This window comes from Bombina bombina, chromosome 2 (assembly GCF_027579735.1).
Source record: "Bombina bombina isolate aBomBom1 chromosome 2, aBomBom1.pri, whole genome shotgun sequence".
In the NCBI taxonomy this organism is placed as follows: domain Eukaryota; kingdom Metazoa; phylum Chordata; class Amphibia; order Anura; family Bombinatoridae; genus Bombina; species Bombina bombina.
Window position 1 is genome coordinate 1,319,359,189 of NC_069500.1, and position 23,787 is coordinate 1,319,382,975.

A 23,787-nucleotide genomic window follows, 5' to 3' on the forward strand; every position below is an offset into this window, starting at 1 on the left:
TATCACTGATAAATTATGTTATTTTTACTTCTTTCAGTATTAGTGATAATAGTACGTTGGCTGGTAATATTTTCCCAAATTAAAAATGGCTTTTCACCTCACCAGTTTGCCTCCGTTTCCATGGAGATACACTTTCCTGCAACAAAATAGTTCATTCGTGTCGTCATCAACCGGAGACGAAGTGTGTACACACTATGCACGCTTCTTGTCAGCAATGCCTGTAGTGGGAGATGTTCGGTTCCGGGATCCAAGCTGTGTTTTACCCGGAGGGTTCTGGGCAGCGATATCAGTCTGGTTGGATAAGCCGCAGGTGCTGAATAAGAGGTTATGTGGCTCCAGTACAGAGCTGAAAGTAGAGTTGTCCCCTGGAACTCATGCAGAGACTGATTCCCTGTTGTTGCGTAGCTTCCTCAGTCAGTTGTCTGATATCCTTGGCCCTGGGGAGGAGAGGGCAGATGGCGATGTGCTTGACAGGATCAGGGAGTACTGGAACGGTTCGAGGGAGAACGCCAGTGTCACCCTGAGGGTCCTAATTCCTAAAGCAAACCCGCATTACCCATCCACTATCCCTAAGAAAGAGGGTGTGATCCAAGGTAGATGATTGTGGGGTGTAGCATTGCTAGTATAAAATTCTACTTAAAGGGACATTGTCTTTTAAAGGGCCATATTAGTTTAAAAATGACATGCTCTAATTTAGCCACCAATCAGCAAGAGTTACCCAGGTGCTGAACCAAAAATGGGCCATAGGACCAAAAAAAACACACCACGCTAAATTCACAGTTTAGTGTTGTCTGCATTATATACTCTGTTTAGGCATATACAGGTAGCCCTCAGTTTACGCCGGGGTTAGGTTCCAGAAGGAATGGTTGTAAATCGAAACCGTTGTAAATTGAAACCCAGTTATAATGTAAGTCAATGGGAAATGAGGGAGATAGGTTCCAGGCCCCTCTCAAAATTGTCATAAGTAACACCTAATACATTATTTTTAAAGCTTTGAAATGAAGACTTTACATGCTAAACAGCATTATAAACCTAATAAAATAATCACACAACACAGAATATATTATTAAATTAAGTTAAATGAACAAAAACATTTGCTAAACAGCATTATAAACCTAATAAAATAATCACACAACACAGACTTCACTTGCATTTTTCTGCAAACAGTTCTTCCTATGCATTCAAATCTTTACTGATTTATAGACAGGAAGATCTTGTTCCTTTGAAATCTGCTTGATAGCTCAGGCCTGGTTAAACTGATTAATTTCAGCTTGCTTTGCTTTGCTGTAACAAAAGCGGACAGCTCCACCTACTGACTATTTTATTAAATGCACTGCTTCTGAATGCTTTTCGATAGCAGTCACATGACTGGAACAAAAGGTTGTTAGTCTGAAACGGTGTAAATTGAACCGTTGTAAAACGAGGGCCACCTGTACATACCAATGGGGGAGACATAAACTCGGTGTACAGTAAATGATGATTGTGTTGTATTTGTTATCTCTGGCCACGGTTGGCAAAGTTAGCGGGGTGCGGTTTAGAAATAATTAAAAAGCGTGCGCATGCGTGTTAAACACGGTTGAGGAATTTTACACTAAAGTACTGACGTGTGCGGCCAGGATTGCCATGACGCGGCATGCATGCGCATTAGAGGGACACTGAACCCAATTTTTTTATTTTGTGATTCAGATAGAAAGTTGCTTAAAATTGCATGCTCTAATTTACTTCTATTATCAAATTTTCTTCATTCTTTTGCTATCTTTATTTAAAAAAGAAGGCATCTAAGCTAAAGAGCCAGCCAATTTTTGGTTCAGACCCTGGACAGCAGTTGTTTATTGGTGGGTGAATTTATCCACCAATCGGCAAGAACAACCCAGGTTGTTCACCAAAAATGGGCCGGCATCTAAACGTACATTCTTGCTTTTCAAATAAAGATACAAAGAGAATGAAGAAAATGTGACAATAGGAGTAAATTAGAAACTTGCTTAAAATTGCATGATCTATCTGAATCATGAAAGAAAAAAATTTGGGTTCAGTGTCCCTTTAAGGTTAGAAATTTTGAAACATCTGATGACACGTCACAGGAAGTGACGTGGTTTGCTAATTTGTTGGGTTCGCTATTTTGTCCAAACTCATGCTCCTAAGCTTAGATTTCTTTTCAAAAACAGATACCAAGAGAGTGAAAAAAATTAAAAACTTGGAAAACTTTGAATTACTAAAATACTCTTTGGAGTATTTTTACCTTATCTTCAGTTATCAATTAAAGGTACATGAAACCCAACCTTTTTCTTTCATGCTTCAGATAGAGTATACAATTTTAAACACCTTTTCATTTTACTTCTCTTTTCTAAAGTGCTTACTTCTCTTGGTATACTTTGTTGAAACGCTCAGGAACGGCAATTTAGCACTGGGAGCTAGTGCTAAGGGGCTGCACATATATGCTTCTATTCATTGTCTCACCAAATTTGTTCAGCTAGTTCCTAGTAGTGCATTACTGCTCCTTCAACAAATGATACTAAGAGAATGAAGCAAATTTGGTAATATAAGTAAATTGGAAAAAAAAAATGAAAATTGTATGCTCTAAAAATTTTGGATTTCTTGTCCCTTAAAGAGCTACTGTAGGTTTTAACGGTGTGCTTGCTACTAGAGTCTTGTCTCTAAACTCCTCCAACCATATTCAAATAATACAAAAGTATCAGCACCAGCTATTTTATAAAAGGTATTTTATTGAATCAAAACACTTTGGGTTTGTACACTTATTCATGCATAATTCATATCATTATCTGCCCCCTCTAAATAATACACATCGTTATACATCACATTAAATAACCACACATATCCGCCCATTCTAAATCATTAACCATTTCAATGCCCAATTTTTTAACCTAAACAGTTAAAGGGACAGTCTACACCAGAATTTTTATTGTTTTAAAAGATAGATAAATTAAACTTTCATTATTCAGATAGAGCATTCCATTTTAAACAACTTTCCAATTTACTTCCATTAACTAAATGGGCACAGTCTTTTTATATTTAAACTTTTTGAGTCACCAGCTCCTACTGAGCATGTGCAAGAATAAGTGTGTATGCATTTGTGAATGGATGATGGCTGTCACATGGTACGTGTATGCATTTGTGATTGGCTGATGGCTGTCACATGGTACAGGGGGAGTGGAAAAAGACATAACTTTTAAAATTGTCAGAAAAAAATCTACTACTCATTTGAAGTTCAGACTAAGTGCTATTGTTTTGTCTTGTTATCCTGCATTTGTTGATTATGCAAATATACTGTGTTGACTGGTCCTTTAAAGGGACATGACACCCACATTTTTTCTTTTATGATTTAGAAAGAGAATGCAATTTTAAACATCTTTTCTAAAGTGCTTACTTCTCTTGGTATACTTTGTTGAAACGCACACTTAGGCTCAGGAACGGCAATTTAGCACTGGGAGCTAGTGCTAAGGGGCTGCACATATATGCTTCTATTCATTGTCTCACCAAATTTGTTCAGCTAGTTCCTAGTAGTGCATTACTGCTCCTTCAACAAATGATACTAAGAGAATGAAGCAAATTTGGTAATATAAGTAAATTGGAAAAAAAAATGAAAATTGTATGCTCTAAAAATTTTGGATTTCTTGTCCCTTAAAGAGCTACTGTAGGTTTTAACGGTGTGCACGCTACTAGAGTCTTGTCTCTAAACTCCTCCAACCATATTCAAATAATACAAAAGTATCAGCACCAGCTATTTTATAAAAGGTATTTTATTGAATCAAAACACTTTGGGTTTGTACACTTATTCATGCATAATTCATATCATTATCTGCCCCCTCTAAATAATACACATCGTTATACATCACATTAAATAACCACACATATCCGCCCATTCTAAATCATTAACCATTTCAATGCCCAATTTTTTAACCTAAACAGTTAAAGGGACAGTCTACACCAGAATTTTTATTGTTTTAAAAGATAGATAATCCCTTTATTACCCATTCCCCAGTTTTGCATAACCAACACTGTTATATTAATACACTTTTTACCTCTGTGATTATCTTGTATCTAATTCAGACTTGCATTTTAGCTAGGGCTGGGCGATATGGGCAAAAAAAATAAATTGCGATTTATTTGCGATTTTCTTATAAATGACTATAACACCTTTCATTTTTCATTAAAAAATGTATTTAGCACTACACAATCTTAATGTACATGTTTCTCAATGGCCAATACACTCTGGGAGCATAAAATACAAACCACAAAATAGTTAAAATAAAATTAGCTGCCTGTGCTGTGGTTACATAGTAGACTTGACACTCGGAGCACAGTATCTCTGAACGGGCTTGGGCTGCCTTTATTTTATGCATATACTCCCACAAAGTTGCATGGAAGATTAAAAGGGAGCCCACAACTTCCCATACATCAGAAAAAAATCAGTCTTGTTGAAGGGTTTAATAACATTTCAGAACGTGCACCATGGAAAATAGATCAGACAGTAGAGTAAAAGTGCACTTGTACTTCACTGTCTGAGCTATTTTCTATGGTGCACTTTCTGAACTGTTTGTGTCAATAAATACTTTTTTTTTTATTAAAGGAAGAGGCTTCATTTTTTTCTATGTAAACAGGCTTTGTTTTACCTGTGTAGTCAGCTGTGACTGCTGCTATTAGAGCTGAGGCAAACCGGCAACTTCCTCCATAGCGCAGCTCCTGCATAGCCTCTCTACTCCCCCCTTCTCCTCCTCCTCTCCCTACAGAAGCCAGCACGCAATGAACAGTTACAGCCAGTCCTGTACGTCATAGGTGACGTCAAAGGGGCGTAGCAAAAAATTGCATACTCGCGTTTTTTAAATCGCGGCGATTTAATCACGGTTTTAAATCGCATATGCGATTAATCGTGCACACCTAATTTTAGCCAATCAGTGCTGGCTCATAGGAACTCTACGTGCATGAGCACAGTGTTATCTATATGACACACATGAACTAACACCCTCTAGTGGTGAAAAACTGTCAAAATGCCCTGAGAGAAGAGGCGGCCCGCAAGGGCTTAGAAATTAGCATATGAACCTCCTAGGTTTTGCTTTCAACTAAGAATACCAAAGAACAAAGCAAAGTTGGTGATAAAAATAAATTGGAAAATTGTTTAAAATTACATGCCCTATCTGAATCATGAAAGTTTATTTTTGACTAGACTGTCCCTTTAAAGGGACACTCAATCAAAATTAAACTTTCATTATTCAGATAGAGCATTCCATTTTAAACAACTTTCCAATTTACTTCCATTAACTAAATGGGCACAGTCTTTTTATATTTAAACTTTTTGAGTCACCAGCTCCTACTGAGCATGTGCAAGAATAAGTGTGTATGCATTTGTGAATGGATGATGGCTGTCACATGGTACGTGTATGCATTTGTGATTGGCTGATGGCTGTCACATGGTACAGGGGGAGTGGAAAAAGACATAACTTTTAAAATTGTCAGAAAAAAATCTACTACTCATTTGAAGTTCAGACTAAGTGCTATTGTTTTGTCTTGTTATCCTGCATTTGTTGATTATGCAAATATACTGTGTTGACTGGTCCTTTAAAGGGACATGACACCCACATTTTTTCTTTTATGATTTAGAAAGAGAATGCAATTTTAAACATCTTTTCTAAAGTGCTTACTTCTCTTGGTATACTTTGTTGAAACGCACACTTAGGCTCAGGAACGGCAATTTAGCACTGGGAGCTAGTGCTAAGGGGCTGCACATATATGCTTCTATTCATTGTCTCACCAAATTTGTTCAGCTAGTTCCTAGTAGTGCATTACTGCTCCTTCAACAAATGATACTAAGAGAATGAAGCAAATTTGGTAATATAAGTAAATTGGAAAAAAAAAATGAAAATTGTATGCTCTAAAAATTTTGGATTTCTTGTCCCTTAAAGAGCTACTGCTGTAGGTTTTAACGGTGTGCACGCTACTAGAGTCTTGTCTCTAAACTCCTCCAACCATATTCAAATAATACAAAAGTATCAGCACCAGCTATTTTATAAAAGGTATTTTATTGAATCAAAACACTTTGGGTTTGTACACTTATTCATGCATAATTCATATCATTATCTGCCGCCTCTAAATAATACACATCGTTATACATCACATTAAATAACCACACATATCCGCCCATTCTAAATCATTAACCATTTCAATGCCCAATTTTTTAACCTAAACAGTTAAAGGGACAGTCTACACCAGAATTTTTATTGTTTTAAAAGATAGATAATCCCTTTATTACCCATTCCCCAGTTTTGCATAACCAACACTGTTATATTAATACACTTTTTACCTCTGTGATTATCTTGTATCTAATTCAGACTTGCATTTTAGCTAGGGCTGGGCGATATGGGCAAAAAAAATAAATTGCGATTTATTTGCGATTTTCTTATAAATGACTATAACACCTTTCATTTTTCATTAAAAAATGTATTTAGCACTACACAATCTTAATGTACATGTTTCTCAATGGCCAATACACTCTGGGAGCATAAAATACAAACCACAAAATAGTTAAAATAAAATTAGCTGCCTGTGCTGTGGTTACATAGTAGACTTGACACTCGGAGCACAGTATCTCTGAACGGGCTTGGGCTGCCTTTATTTTATGCATATACTCCCACAAAGTTGCATGGAAGATTAAAAGGGAGCCCACAACTTCCCATACATCAGAAAAAAATCAGTCTTGTTGAAGGGTTTAATAACATTTCAGAACGTGCACCATGGAAAATAGATCAGACAGTAGAGTAAAAGTGCACTTGTACTTCACTGTCTGAGCTATTTTCTATGGTGCACTTTCTGAACTGTTTGTGTCAATAAATACTTTTTTTTTTATTAAAGGAAGAGGCTTCATTTTTTTCTATGTAAACAGGCTTTGTTTTACCTGTGTAGTCAGCTGTGACTGCTGCTATTAGAGCTGAGGCAAACCGGCAACTTCCTCCATAGCGCAGCTCCTGCATAGCCTCTCTACTCCCCCCTTCTCCTCCTCCTCTCCCTACAGAAGCCAGCACGCAATGAACAGTTACAGCCAGTCCTGTACGTCATAGGTGACGTCAAAGGGGCGTAGCAAAAAATTGCATACTCGCGTTTTTTAAATCGCGGCGATTTAATCACGGTTTTAAATCGCATATGCGATTAATCGTGCACACCTAATTTTAGCCAATCAGTGCTGGCTCATAGGAACTCTACGTGCATGAGCACAGTGTTATCTATATGACACACATGAACTAACACCCTCTAGTGGTGAAAAACTGTCAAAATGCCCTGAGAGAAGAGGCGGCCCGCAAGGGCTTAGAAATTAGCATATGAACCTCCTAGGTTTTGCTTTCAACTAAGAATACCAAAGAACAAAGCAAAGTTGGTGATAAAAATAAATTGGAAAATTGTTTAAAATTACATGCCCTATCTGAATCATGAAAGTTTATTTTTGACTAGACTGTCCCTTTAAAGGGACACTCAATCAAAATTAAACTTTCATTATTCAGATAGAGCATTCCATTTTAAACAACTTTCCAATTTACTTCCATTAACTAAATGGGCACAGTCTTTTTATATTTAAACTTTTTGAGTCACCAGCTCCTACTGAGCATGTGCAAGAATAAGTGTGTATGCATTTGTGAATGGATGATGGCTGTCACATGGTACGTGTATGCATTTGTGATTGGCTGATGGCTGTCACATGGTACAGGGGGAGTGGAAAAAGACATAACTTTTAAAATTGTCAGAAAAAAATCTACTACTCATTTGAAGTTCAGACTAAGTGCTATTGTTTTGTCTTGTTATCCTGCATTTGTTGATTATGCAAATATACTGTGTTGACTGGTCCTTTAAAGGGACATGACACCCACATTTTTTCTTTTATGATTTAGAAAGAGAATGCAATTTTAAACATCTTTTCTAAAGTGCTTACTTCTCTTGGTATACTTTGTTGAAACGCACACTTAGGCTCAGGAACGGCAATTTAGCACTGGGAGCTAGTGCTAAGGGGCTGCACATATATGCTTCTATTCATTGTCTCACCAAATTTGTTCAGCTAGTTCCTAGTAGTGCATTACTGCTCCTTCAACAAATGATACTAAGAGAATGAAGCAAATTTGGTAATATAAGTAAATTGGAAAAAAAAAATGAAAATTGTATGCTCTAAAAATTTTGGATTTCTTGTCCCTTAAAGAGCTACTGCTGTAGGTTTTAACGGTGTGCACGCTACTAGAGTCTTGTCTCTAAACTCCTCCAACCATATTCAAATAATACAAAAGTATCAGCACCAGCTATTTTATAAAAGGTATTTTATTGAATCAAAACACTTTGGGTTTGTACACTTATTCATGCATAATTCATATCATTATCTGCCGCCTCTAAATAATACACATCGTTATACATCACATTAAATAACCACACATATCCGCCCATTCTAAATCATTAACCATTTCAATGCCCAATTTTTTAACCTAAACAGTTAAAGGGACAGTCTACACCAGAATTTTTATTGTTTTAAAAGATAGATAATCCCTTTATTACCCATTCCCCAGTTTTGCATAACCAACACTGTTATATTAATACACTTTTTACCTCTGTGATTATTTACAGTTATTTACACCCTCTAGTGGTCATACTTAAAACAGGTATAAAAAAAAAATCACATTTAAAAGTTATCTAAAAATATATATCACTGAAATAGTGACCAATCTAGTTCTTTATTTTTGCCATCAGGTATAAGTGTAATCTATAGTTTCAAGCTGCCTCTCTCTGTTTTAAAGGAGTTCCCTATTTCCACCCCTCCTTGGACATTTAACCTGTTCTAAAATTTGGAACCATAATTGTCTAAGGTTATGTCCTGCAGAAATAAAGTTGTTTTATATGGGTTCATCCAATTGTTTATTTCGAATGTTACTTTTTGTGCTGGTTAATTTTTTTATGGACCTTCTTTGTTATCTCGCCTATATAGATTTTGCCACACTGACACTTAATTTGATACACCATGAAATTTGTATTACAATTATAATGTTCCTGCATTTCATATTTTACACCAGTGGTGGTAAAGTGTAGAACTTTATATGATGTTATTGCAATTCTAACTGAGACAATGAAAACAACCATACTGTCTCCATCCTATATACCTTTGGTTTAATACTCTGTTAGGGCCCATATCTGCCCTCACCAACTTATGTTTTAAATTCCCACTTCTTTTAAATGCAGGCTTTAGGTAAGATTTAAATTCTTGTATATCTGGATTACAATCTTGCAATATTTCTCAACGTCTGCGTATAATTTTGTGGATCTGTCTACTTAAATCAGAGATTCAGAAGCAAAGAGATGAGCTAATTCAAAAGAGTCAAATGCTGGAAAAATTTATTAGGAAGTCCATGGGTTAGTACATACAAAATAGGTCACAGTCAGGGACGTCTGACGCGTTTCGCACATGCGTAGATGTGCTTCATCTCATGCGTAGATGCGCTTCCTCCGTAGAAGCGCATCTACGCATGCGCAAAACGCGTCAGGCGTCCCTGACTGTGACCTACTTTGTATGTACTAACCTATGGACTTCCTAATAAATTTTTCCAGCATTTGACTCTTTTGAATTAGCTCATCTCTTTGCTTCTGAGTCTTTGTATATTGGCGGCTGGGAATACCGCTTATTGGATCAGCTGTTCGTTTGCTTTTTCTACCTTGGATACCTTGCATTCTCTTTGCCCTTTTGCACCTTGTCTTTACTTGTGCCTAGCTACGTCATTGGTGACGCACCAGGAAGGACACACAAGCTGCACCCCCCCCGTAAGGGTTCTATCGCCAATCCGAGAGGAAATACAGAGTGTGCCCAGGCGCCCCACCAGACCAGTGGAGGGTAAGAGACACGGTTTTTACACTATCACTACAGAGACGAGTTGATATCGACTGACACCTAGGCTGAAGCGGGCGCACAGACACTTGAAGAACCTTTACAAGAGATATGCTTTGAGTTCCATTATTTGGATGTAACATTACTCCTATTTTTGACTGTTTGTCCCACCTCATACGGATTAACCATTGGGACACACACCCCTACCGTTGGGCCTCTAATATATACCTTTGAGTACCTAAGGGGTTATTCATTGAACACTTTTGTTTTTTTGCATATATACTTAAATCAGAGTTAAAACTCACAAAAGTCCCTTAAGGTTTATTAAACTCTCACGTTTTGACCTATAATAATGTTCATAAAACAAAAGGATAATCCAGCAATCCTCAGGAGGTGCGCTGCTGTATTGGAGTTTCCACAGTGACGTCATCTGCCTGGGGGTGTCTGTCGGGCGACTCCCAACGGTCCCGACTTTCGGTGTAAGGCACGCTGATAGTGCCGCCTCTTCTGTGAGTATTCACTCTTAGGGGGGACTCTTATCTGCACTCTTCCCCCTTACCACAACGATACTGTTTTATGGTTTTGGCGCCTCTCTCCTATCTTTTTACCTATAATAATGATTGTTTAGACATTTGTGAACTTCCTTAAAGGGTCACTGAACCCACATTTTTTTCTTTCATGATTCAGATAAAGCATGCAATTTAAAGCAACTTTCTAATTTACTCCTATTACCAATTTTTCTTCATTCTCTTGTTATCTTTATTTAAAAAGCAAGAAAGTAAGTTTAGAAGCTGGCCCATTTTTGGTTCACAACCTCGGTTGTGCTTGCCGATTGGTGGCTAAATGCACCCACCAATAAATAAGTGCTTTCCAGGGCACTGAACCAAAAATTGTCGGGCTCCTTAGCTTAGATGCCTTCTTTTTCAAATAAAGATAGCAAGAGAACAAAGAAAAATTTATAATAGGAGTAAATTAGAAAGTTGCTTAATATTGCATGCTATATCCGAATCATGAAAGAAAAAAATTAGGTTAGTATCTCTTTTAATTCCTGTTTTCGCTAAATCAGTGGAATATCCTCTCTTAACAAAACGTTCTACCATTTCCATTGAAATACAGTTGGCTACGTCTTTATCCAAAGCAATTTTTTGCACTTTTTTTAATTGACTTTTGAGCAAAGATCTTTATAAAGATGGAGGATGTGCACTAGAAAAATGCAATACATTATTGCAGTCTGTTTCTTTGTAAAAAGAGTTATCCATAAACTATCTCCATTCTTATACAGTGGTGTCCAAAAATCTATTCTTTCTTTACTATAATTTAATTTATATTGTATATGTTGAGTGGCATTATTCAGATCCATTGAAAATCTCCAGGGTTCCAATGTAGCCCAACCAAATTCCAAAGACTTCATCAATGTAGCACCACATTGAATAATGTATGTATTATTGTACACAAAAAAATTGTCAAAGATATTCATTAAAATATTCGCATAGGTCGGAGTGACATTTGGTTAGTAAATGGGGGGATGTTTTGTTAAGAGTGGATATCCCAGCCACTGATATAGGTGAAACTGCAATTAAGGAAGTCTCACAAATCACTAGACTATCATTATTACAGGTCAAAAAGCGAGCGTTTAATAGACCTAGAGTGACTTTTAAGTAAACCGATCCACAAAATTATACACAGTCATTGAGGAATATTGCAGAATTGTAACCCAAATGTACAGGAATTTAAATCTTTCCCGATTCCTGCATATAAAAGAAGAAATGTAAAAGATAAGATGGTGAGGGCAGATATTGTCCCTAACAGAGTCTTAAACCAAAGGTATATAGGACAGTAAAACTATGGTCATTTCCCTTGACTCAATTTTTCGAATTGCAATAAAATTATACGTGGTTCCACATTTTTCCACCCTACTGCTGGTGCAAAATATGAAATCCGGGGCATTATAATTGTACTACAGATTTTGTGGTGTATCAAATTAGGTGTCTATGTAGCAAGATCTATATAGGTGAGACCACAAAGAAGAGTTCGTGAAAGAATTCATCTGCACAAAAGTAATATTAGAAGTAAATTTTATCCCCCCCCCTCCTTTTAAAACCGAGAGAGGCAGCTTGGATATATAGATTTAATACACTTACACCTGATGGCATGAATAGAGAACTAGATTGATCACTCTTTCATTGAGCTATATATATATATATATATATATATATATATATATATATATTTTGGTAACTGTTAAAGGGACAGGAAACCCCAAAAATGTAATTCATGATTCGGATAGAACATACAATTTTAAACAACTTTCAAATTTACTTTTATTATCAAATATGCTTAAAGGGACACACAAGTCAAAAATAAACTCTCATGAATCAGATAGAGCACACCATTTTAAACAACTTTCTAGTTTACTTCAATTAACAAAATGTGCGCAGTCTTTTTATATTTAAACTTTTTCAGTCGCCAGCTCCTACTGAGCATGTGCAAGAATTCACAGAATATACGTACATGCATTTGTGATTAATTAATGGCTGTCGCATGATACAGGAGGAGTGGAAATAGATTTAACTTTAAAATTTGTTAGTAAAAATATCTACTACTAACTAACAAATGTGAAGTTAAGACGAAGTGCTATTGCATTGTCTTTTTAACATGCTTTTGTTGATTATGCAAATCTGTTTTTACTGGTCCTTTAATTTTCATGTTATCCTTTTCTGAAGGAACAGCTTTGCACTACTGGCAGCTAGCAGAACACATCTAGTTAGCAAATCACAAGAGACAAATATTTGCAGGAACCAATCACCAGCTAGCTCCCACTAGTGTAGGATATGTGCATATTCATTTTCAACAATGAATACTAAGAGAAAAAAGCACATTTAAAAATTGAAGTGATTTTTAAAAGTATCTTAAAATTTATATGCTCTATCTGAATCATGCAAGTTTAATTTTGACTTCCCTATCGCTTTTTAAAATGTGATTTATTTATTTATTTTTACCTATTTTAGGTATGACCACTAGAGGGAGTAAATGTGTAAATAATTTAATTTACCTATTTAGGTTAGTGATTTGGTTATTGAAATGGTTAATGATTTAGAGGGGGCAGATATGTGTGGAGTTATGGATGATGTGATGAATAATGATGTGAATTATGACATGAATAAGGGTGCAAACTCAAAGCGTTGCTATGTTTTTAGGTGTTTTGGTTAAATAAAATACCTTTTATAATATAGCTTATGCTGCTACTTTTGCATTATAGGGAGTTTAGAACAACCACAATTTTCAGATATATTTTACAGCAAATATAGTAATGTTTTATTTTCACTCATTTTTGGGGGCTACCTTTTGAATTTAATATCCATTTGTTGTAGGACAGATGTTCATTTAAATCTCTGCTTAGTCAAATATTTGAATATTGCATAAATATGATTTTACATGTTTTTAAAGGGCGCCAATGCACTTCTATATATGTCTATATACGTGTGCATATGTATTTTTGTTTATATGTGTGTATCTATGTCTGTAAATACATATGTACACATACAGTATATAGACATATTTAGACATGAATATGTATGTATCTCTTTGTTAAAGCCCTTTGCCTGCCTTTTTTTCTAACCCCTGAGATCTCCTATCTTTGAGCTCTTATCACTTTTGTATGCAATATTTTTTTTTTTAAATCATTTTTATTAGTGTTGTTATGAGTGTGTAAGTGTACTTTGTAATGTATTTTTGATATGTTTTGTGCAACTTTTTAGTTTCGCGAAACACTTTACCAGAGCTCTACGATCGCATTTACTTTCAACTTGTAACACAAGCAGTAAGCCCGACTATAGCAAACACCTGTGATAAACCCCTTATCGGTTTGCCCTTAAACGTTTGCGCTCCTCTCGTAATCTGGCCCTTTACTGGGTTTTTAATTTGAGCACTAAATTCCAAGAGGTATTAATCCGCTCCAGCAATGTTAAAGTGAATGTAAATTCAACACTATCACTTATCCTCATATTATCAAGGGCAATAAATCAGGAGGACTTTAATTCATCATTTTTTTCTATTTTCATTCAAAATCAAAATATATACTTTTTTACCTAATTTTCGGAGCCGCAATTCCTCCGCCCGCCATTTTGTCCATCATTTTCTATTTGATTGACAATTTTTTTTTCCAATCCGCTCCCCTACCTCGTGGCGTTCAACCCCTTGTGTAAAACGTCATGCGCTGCTTCTGCGCATGCATAAGTAAAATAGGGATTCCGAAGCATGGTGCGTCCATGACACACGCATGCGCGCGTCCATGACACACGCATGCGCTAAATTACCAAATACAAATGTAATCGGGAACGCACAAAGTTCTGCACGCATGCGCAAATTAAGGACTCCGCGGGGACGCGCTTCAGAGGTACGTAATAGAGCGGGTGGGACCGCTCTATACGTCACAGTCTGCAAATCAAGGAAGTGCCAGATGGGAGGAGTTAATAAACAAAACGGAGCTAAGTTTGTTGTTAAAAATATATTATTAATAATTTAAATTTTATTAAAAGAATATCGTGGTTTAAGTCAGCATGTGTTATGGAGGTATTAGGGACCTTCAATTGTTGGAAAATTTACATTCACTTTAACACTCCATACTACTGTTTTTTGCTCCACTTCTAATCTTGCCCATTGAGTGTTAAGCTAAAAACAGATAATAGATCTGCAACAACTAATCAATATAATCGATTATAAAAATAGTCTAATAATCGATTAATTGGTTTGCAATTAGTTGGTCTCTGCACGGCACCAGCTGCTTCACTCCAATGAGTTTATGCACATGGTATTGTGTTTTGTGATTATGCCCTTCACCTAAAGGACGTCTACTGACGTTTACTTTTCACTTTTTCAGAACAGTTTAAGTTTACAACTACACCTGGCGCATTTGAATTGTTTATATTAAATCTGGTGATTTGGGACTATGCTTTCATGATATAGTGCCGAGCTTGTTATTTATACTTAGCCCTAGATTGATGGGATTTGTTATTTGAATTGATTTGCGCTAGTATCTGTTTGCACAATTATTAGTGGTTCGCTTGCTATTGCTGATTATATTTACTGTATGGCTTTGTCCTTATTGATATATAGTCCTTAGTGCTTTTGACTTTTCTTGTTTTTTATATTTTTAATTAATTGTAATATGTACCAAATTCAACCTCTTTAAGTATATATCTGTTATTTTAAGAGGAGACTAGATATTTTTTCCCTAACCTTATAGCTGGTTATTTACCATTGCAAATAGATATTCAAGATATTTTTATGTTAGAATGAAGTCCAGGCTTACTTTAAGAGGCCCCTTGCATTGGTGGAGAGTTAACAAAGATAAATATCCCACCTTGGTGATATTGGCAACACACTACTTATGCATCTCAGGGACCTCAACACCATCTGAGCGCCTCTTCTCTGCTGCAGGCAAAATAGCTTGCAAAAAGAGAGCCAGCCTCAGCCAGGTGCATGTGGTCATGTTGTCATTTTTGCATTTGAATGATTGAATAACAGAATTTTTGGATAGTCTTACCTCTTTGTAGTTCTACCTCTTTTGAAACAGATTGTTTTTTTTTTTTGCTAGATTTATAAAAATGTGTTCTGCTGCCGGTTAAAAAATTGGACAAACAGTTGTGTTAATAAAACGTTTTAGTCTGAAGTTTATATTTATAACACTCAGTATGTGGATTTTATTTTAAATATATGATTTAAAAAATAATAATTTTTTAGTCGATTAATCGAAAAAATAATCGGCCTATTAATCGATTATGAAAATAGTTGTTAGTTGCAGCCCTAGATCTAAATTAAATGTGTAGAATTGCCTCCACACTGAAGGGGTTGAACCTCAGCAACTGGTGTTTTTTTTTTTGTTTTTTTTTTTTTGTTTTTTTTATCAGCTTATCACATCAACTGGGTGCACTCTGATCCACTGAAATCTCTATGTCAAATGTATCCACTTGGGGAGAAGGTGCAACATTGGTCTTTAACCTTCAATCTTACAAAGTTAAGGATCTCCATCACAACCTTCAGTAAAACGGAATGCCAACATAGTGGTACTGTACAACTATGGATATAACTAAAAGGAAAGTACTCAAAAGAGTGAAATATAAGTTTACTGCAGCTTAAGAGTCAAATGGCTCAGCTCAATGTATTTCAATGGTCATGGCCATCTTTCTCAAGAGCAATTTTTTTTTTTTTTTAAATGAACTTTATCACTATTTGTGTGCAAATAATATTGTTTTAAACACATGAATCACTTAACACCTGACCTTCTTGGGACAAAAAGCACTCAAAGTTCACAAAGACCTGCTGAAATATTTTTCATTTCAAATATAAAACCTTTTTAATTTTATTAGAAAAAAATAAAAATAAAATACAAATATAACCTCAACAGAAGTTTAAAAATAATAAAAAGAAAAAAATATTCCCAACCCCAAAAAATGTTTTAATTAGATTTTTATCATTTTAGGAAAAAAAATAAACTGCCTAAGCATATACAATTTTATCTTTGATTTACCTTTTAGATAGGGGATTTATTAATGATATAAACAAAACCTTTTTTTTGTTTTGTTTTGTTATAAAAAACAACATTTTAACCCCTAAAGCGTTGTGTGGTACTTTGCTTATCGTACCACACAACATATATATATATACACGTCGGAGCTGCAGTAAGCTCCAGCAGTCCCAGTTGTTACAGAGCTGGAGTTCCTGATCTCATGGCATCTGTCTTCATATGGAACTGGAGCAAGATCGCCGCTCCGGTTCCATATGAAGGCAGATGCTAGATCATTACAGACTGTCTGTAACGATCATTTGCTGGTGGGAGGGAATCTGGGAGGCGGGTGGGCAGTCCAGCAGCGGACGGAGGGGTATGGCCCTATGCTACAAAAAAGGGGAAGGGAGGGATGGGTTGCTACACTGCAGAAAATAGGTGGAGTGTGGGGTCCCTAAGTGGAGGACACTAGTCAGAAGGGGAAAGGGTTAGAAAATACATACATTAAAAAAATATATATGTGCTGGGGATCATCTGCTGGTGGGAGGTGTGGGAGGGAATCTAGGAGGCGGGTGGGCGGTCCAGCAGCAGACGGAGTGGTATGGCCCTATGCTACAAAAAAAAGGGAAAGGGAGGTATGGGTTGCTGCACTGCAGAAAATAGGTGGAGTGTGAGGTCCCTAAGTGGAGGACACTAGTTAGAAGGGGAAAGGGTTAGAAAAACATAATTTATGCTTACCTGATAAATTTATTTCTCTTGTAGTGTATCCAGTCCACGGATCATCCATTACTTGTGGGATATTCTCCTTCCCAACAGGAAGTTGCAAGAGGATCACCCACAGCAGAGCTGCTATATAGCTCCTCCCCTCACTGCCATATCCAGTCATTCGACCGAAACAAGACGAGAAAGGAGAAACCATAGGGTGCAGTGGTGACTGTAGTTTAATTAAAATTTAGACCTGCCTTAAAAGGACAGGGCGGGCCGTGGACTGGATACACTACAAGAGAAATAAATTTATCAGGTAAGAATAAATTATGTTTTCTCTTGTTAAGTGTATCCAGTCCACGGATCATCCATTACTTGTGGGATACCAATACCAAAGCTAAAGTACACGGATGATGGGAGGGACAAGGCAGGAACATAAACGGAAGGAACCACTGCCTGTAGAACCTTTCTCCCAAAAACAGCCTCTGAAGAAGCAAAAGTGTCAAATTTGTAAAATTTTGAAAAGGTGTGAAGCGAAGACCAAGTCGCAGCCTTGCAAATCTGTTCAACAGAGGCCTCATTTTTAAAGGCCCAGGTGGAAGCCACAGCTCTAGTAGAATGAGCTGTAATCCTTTCAGGGGGCTGCTGTCCAGCAGTCTCATAGGCTAAGCGTATTATGCTCCGAAGCCAAAAGGAGAGAGAGGTTGCCGAAGCTTTTTGACCTCTCCTCTGTCCAGAGTAAACGACAAACAAGGCAGATGTTTGACGAAAATCTTTAGTAGCCTGTAAGTAAAACTTCAAGGCACGGACTACGTCCAGATTATGCAAAAGACGTTCCTTCTTTGAAGAAGGATTAGGACACAATGATGGAACAACAATCTCTTGATTGATATTCCTGTTAGAAACCACCTTAGGTAAAAACCCAGGTTTGGTACGCAGAACTACCTTGTCTGAATGAAAAATCAGATAAGGAGAATCACAATGTAAGGCAGATAACTCAGAGACTCTTCGAGCCGAGGAAATAGCCATCAAAAACAGAACTTTCCAAGATAAAAGTTTAATATCAATGGAATGAAGGGGTTCAAACGGAACTCCCTGAAGAACTTTAAGAACCAAGTTTAAGCTCCACGGGGGAGCAACAGGTTTAAACACAGGCTTAATCCTAACCAAAGCCTGACAAAATGCCTGGACGTCTGGAACTTCTGCCAGACGCTTGTGCAAAAGAATAGACAGAGCAGAGATCTGTCCTTTTAAGAACTAGCTGATAAGCCTTTGTCCAAACCCTCTTAGAGAAAGGACAATATCCTAGGAATCCTAAACTTACTCCATGAGTAACTCTTGGATTCACACCAATAAAGATATTTACGCCATATCTTATGGTAGATTTTCCTGGTGACAGGCTTCCGAGCCTGTATTAAGGTATCAATGACTGACTCGGAGAAGCCACGCCTTGATAGAATCAAGCGTTCAATCTCCATGCAGTCAGTCTCAGAGAAATTAGATTTGGATGATTGAAAGGACCTTGTATTAGAAGGTCCTGCCTCAGAGGCAGAGCCCATGGCGGAAGAGATGACATGTCCACTAGGCCTGCATACCAGGTCCTGCGTGGCCACGCAGGCGCTATCAGAATCACCGATGCTCTCTCCTGTTTGATTTTGGCAATCAGTCGAGGGAGCAGAGGAAACGGTGGAAACACATAGGCCAGGTTGAAGAACCAAGGCGCTGCTAGAGCATCTATCAGCGTTGCTCCCGGGTCCCTGGACCTGGATCCGTAACATGGAAGCTTGGCGTTCTGGCGAGATGCCATGAGATCCAGTTCTGGTTTGCCCCAACGATGGACCAGTTGAGCAAACGCCTCCGGATGGAGTTCCCACTCCCCCGGATGAAAAGTCTGACGACTTAGAAAATCCGCCTCCCAGTTCTCTACGCCTGGGATGTGGATCGCTGACAGGTGGCAAGAGTGAGACTCTGCCCAGCGAATTATCTTTGAGACTTCTAACATCGCTAGGGAACTCCTGGTTCCCCCTTGATGGTTGATGTAAGCCACAGTCGTGATGTTGTCCGACTGAAATCTGATGAACCTCAGTGTTGCTAACTGAGGCCAAGCTAGAAGAGCATTGAATATTGCTCTTAACTCCAGAATATTTATTGGGAGGAGTTTCTCCTCCTGAGTCCACGATCCCTGAGCCTTCAGGGAGTTCCAGACTGCGCCCCAACCTAGAAGGCTGGCATCTGTTGTTACAATCGTCCAATCTGGCCTGCGAAAGGTCATACCCTTGGACAGATGGACCCAAGAAAGCCACCAGAGAAGAGAATCTCTGGTCTCTTGATCCAGATTTAGTAGAGGGGACAAATCTGAGTAATCCCCATTCCACTGACTTAGCATGCATAATTGCAGCGGTCTGAGATGCAGGCGCGCAAATGGCACTATGTCCATTGCCGCTACCATTAAGCCGATTACTTCCATGCACTGAGCCACTGACAGGCGTGGAATGGAATGAAGAACACGGCAAGCATTTAGAAGTTTTGATAACCTGGACTCCGTCAGGTAAATTTTCATCTCTACAGAATCTATAAGAGTCCCTAGGAAGGAGACTCTTGTGAGTGGTGATAGAGAACTCTTTTCCACGTTCACTTTCCACCCATGCGACCTCAGAAATGCCAGAACTATCTCTGTATGAGACTTGGCAATTTGAAAGCTTGACGCCTGTATCAGGATGTCGTCTAGATACGGAGCCACCGCTATGCCTCGCGGTCTTAGAACCGCCAGAAGTGAGCCCAGAACCTTTGTAAAATTTCTCGGGGCAGTGGCCAACCCGAAGGGAAGAGCTACAAATTGGTAATGCCTGTCTAGAAAGGCAAACCTTAGGAACCGATGATGATCTTTGTGAATCAGTATGTGAAGGTAGGCATCCTTTAAGTCCACTGTGGTCATGTACTGACCCTCTTGGATCATGGGTAGGATGGTCCGAATAGTTTCCATTTTGAATGATGGAACTCTGAGGAATTTGTTTAAGATCTTTAGATCCAAGATTGGTCTGAAGGTTCCCTCTTTCTTGGGAACCACAAACGGATTTGAATAAAATCCCTGTCCCTGTTCCATCCGCGGAACTGGATGGATCACTCCCATTACTAGGAGGTCTTGCACACAGCTTAGGAATGCCTCTTTCTTTATCTGGTTTGCTGATAACCTTGAAAGATGAAATCTCCCTTGTGGAGGAGAAGCTTTGAAGTCCAGAAGATATCCCTGAGATATGATCTCCAACGCCCAGGGATCCTGAACATCTCTTGCCCACGCCTGGGCGAAGAGCGAAAGTCTGCCCCCCACTAGATCCGTTTCCGGATAGGGGGCCGTTCCTTCATGCTGTCTTGGGGGCAGCAGCAAGCTTCCTGGCCTGCTTGCCCTTGTTCCAGGACTGGTTAGGTTTCCAGGCCTGTCTGGAATGAGCAACAGTTCCCTCTTGTTTTGAAGCGGAGGAAGTTGATGCTGCTCCTGCCTTGAAATTTCGAAAGGCACGACAATTAGACTGTTTGGCCTTTGATTTGGCCCTGTCCTGAGGAAGGGTATGACCCTTGCCTCCAGTAATGTCAGCAATAATTTCCTTCAAGCCAGGCCCGAATAAGGTCTGCCCCTTGAAAGGAACGTTGAGTAATTTAGACTTTGAAGTCACGTCAGCTGACCAGGATTTAAGCCATAGCGCCCTACGCGCCTGGATGGCGAATCCGGAATTCTTAGCCGTTAGTTTAGTCAAATGAACAATGGCATCAGAAACAAATGAGTTAGCTAGCTTAAGCGTTCTAAGCTTGTCAATAATTTCATTCAATGGAGCTGTCTGGATGGCCTCTTCCAGGGCCTCAAACCAGAATGCTGCCACAGCAGTGACAGGCGCAATGCATGCAAGGGGCTGTAAAATAAAACCTTTTTGAATAAACATTTTCTTAAGGTAACCCTCCAATTTTTTATCCATTGGATCTGAAAAAGCGCAACTGTCCTCAACCGGGATAGTGGTATGCTTTGCTAAAGTAGAAACTGCTCCCTCCACCTTAGGGATCGTCTGCCATAAGTCCCGTGTAGTGGCGTCTATTGGAAACATTTTTCTAAATATAGGAGGTGGGGAAAAGGGCACACCGGGTCTATCCCACTCCTTGCTAATAATTTCTGTAAGCCTTTTAGGTATAGGAAAAACGTCAGTACACACCGGCACCGCATAGTATTTATCCAGCCTACACAATTTCTCTGGAATTGCAACTGTGTTACAGTCATTCAGAGCAGCTAATACCTCCCCAAGCAATACACGGAGGTTCTCAAGCTTAAATTTAAAATTAGAAATCTCTGAATCAGGTTTCCCCGAGTCAGAGATGTCACCCACAGACTGAAGCTCTCCGTCCTCATGTTCTGCATACTGTGACGCAGTATCAGATATGGCTCTAACAGCATTTGCGCGCTCTGTATCTCTCCTAACTCCAGAGCTATCGCGCTTGCCTCTTAATTCAGGCAATCTAGATAATACCTCTGACAGGGTATTATTCATGATTGCAGCCATGTCCTGCAAGGTAATCGCTATGGGCGTCCCTGATGTAATTGGCGCCATATTAGCGTGCATCCCCTGAGCGGGAGGCGAAGGGTCTGACACGTGGGGAGAGTTAGTCGGCATAACTTCCCCCTCGACAGAACCCTCTGGTGATAATTCTTTTATAGATAAAGACTGATCTTTACTGTTTAAGGTGAAATCAATACATTTAGTACACATTCTCCTATGGGGCTCCACCATGGCTTTCAAACATAATGAACAAGTAGGTTCCTCTGTGTCAGACATGTTTAAACAGACTAGCAATGAGACTAGCAAGCTTGGAAAACACTTTAAAACAAGTTTACAAGCAATATAAAAATCGTTACTGCGCCTTTAAGAAACACAAATTTTCCCAAATTTTGAAATAACAGTGAAAAAATGCAGTTACACTAACGAAATTTTTACAGTGTATGTAATAAGTTAGCAGAGCATTGCACCCACTTGCAAATGGATGATTAACCCCTTAATACCAAAAACGGAATAACAAATGACAAAAACGTTTTTTAAACAGTCACAACAACTGCCACAGCTCTACTGTGGCTTTTTACCTCCCTCAATACGACTTTTGAAGCCTTTTGAGCCCTTCAAAAAGTCCTGGATCATGCAGGAAGAAGCTGGATGTCTGTGTCTGTAATTTTTGCTGTGCAAAAAAACGCTAAAATAGGCCCCTCCCACTCATATTACAACAGTGGAAAGCCTCAGGGAACTGTTTCTAGGCAAAATTCAAGCCAGCCATGTGGAAAAATCTAGGCCCCAATAAGTTTTATCACCAAACATATGTAAAAAACGATTAAACATTCCAGCAAACTTTTTAAAATGCACTTTTTTAAGAGTATGTATCTCTATTAATAAGCCTGATACCAGTCGCTATCACTGCATTTAAGGCTTTACTTACATTACTTCGGTATCAGCAGCATTTTCTAGCAAATTCCATCCCTAGAAAAATATTTTAACTGCACATACCTTATTGCAGGAAAACCTGCATGCTATTCCCCCTCTGAAGTTACCTCACTCCTCAGAATATGTGAGAACAGCAAAGGATCTTAGTTACTTCTGCTAAGATCATAGAAAACACAGGCAGATTCTTCTTCTAAATACTGCCTGAGATAAACAGTACACTCCGGTACCATTTAAAAATAACGAACTTTTGATTGAAGAAATAAACTAAGTATAAAACACCACAGTCCTCTTACGACCTCCATCTTAGTTGAGAGTTGCAAGAGAATGACTGGATATGGCAGTGAGGGGAGGAGCTATATAGCAGCTCTGCTGTGGGTGATCCTCTTGCAACTTCCTGTTGGGAAGGAGAATATCCCACAAGTAATGGATGATCCGTGGACTGGATACACTTAACAAGAGAAATACATACATTAAAAAAAATATATATATATACTGGGTACTGGCAGTAAGCAGCTGCCAGTACCTAAGATGGTGGACACCATTAGGAAGGGGGAGGGTTAGAGAGCTGTTTAGGAGGGATCAGGGAGGTTGGAGGGTAAGGGGGATCCCACACTGAGCAGACTGTCTGCCAGTACCTAAGATGGTGGTGGCCTGTGGGGGTGAGGGAGGAAAGAGAGATGTTTGGGAGGGAGCAGGGGGTGGCAAGTGTCAGGTGGGAGGGTAATCTCTATACTAAAGCTAAAATTAATCTTTACAAGCTACCCGATTAACCCCTTCACTGCCACAAATAATCGAATTGTGATGCGTAGCTGCAAATTAGCGGCCTTCTAATTTACCAAAAAGCAATGACAAAGCCATATATGTCTGCTATTTCTGAACAAAGGGGAACCCAGAATTTGCAATCATTTTAGCCATAATTGCACAAATAGTATGTAAATAATTTCAGTGAGAAACCCAAAGTTTGTGAAAACGTGTTTTTTTTTGTTTGTTTGTTTTTTAATATGATCACATTTGGTGGGGAAATGGTGTCATGAAATATACCAAAATGGGCCTAGATCTATACCTTGGGTTGTCTACTTAAAAAAATAAATAAAATATATATATAGTTTTGACAGGTAAATAAAAAAAGCCAAGGTTCTATTTCTGTTTAAATGGAGTGATAGCAAAAATGCTAAAAATTCTCCATTATTTTAGGCAAGTTTTTCTCTGAAAGTCCCAGTTGAGCTGCTGTAACCTGGAATAAAATC

The 23,787-nt window shown here is 38.4% G+C and overlaps 1 protein-coding gene across 1 annotated transcript in view; it reads left to right on the plus strand.

The window, feature by feature from the left end:
* Window positions 1–176: 176 nt before the first annotated feature.
* The window catches only part of TRMT44 (tRNA methyltransferase 44 homolog), a gene marked incomplete in the record, with an annotated part of 256,632 nt that continues 233,021 nt past the window's right edge, over window positions 177–23,787 (plus strand). The window contains 1 exon segment of the mRNA XM_053704178.1: window positions 177–593. Coding sequence (XP_053560153.1) covers window positions 215–593 — 379 coding nt within the window.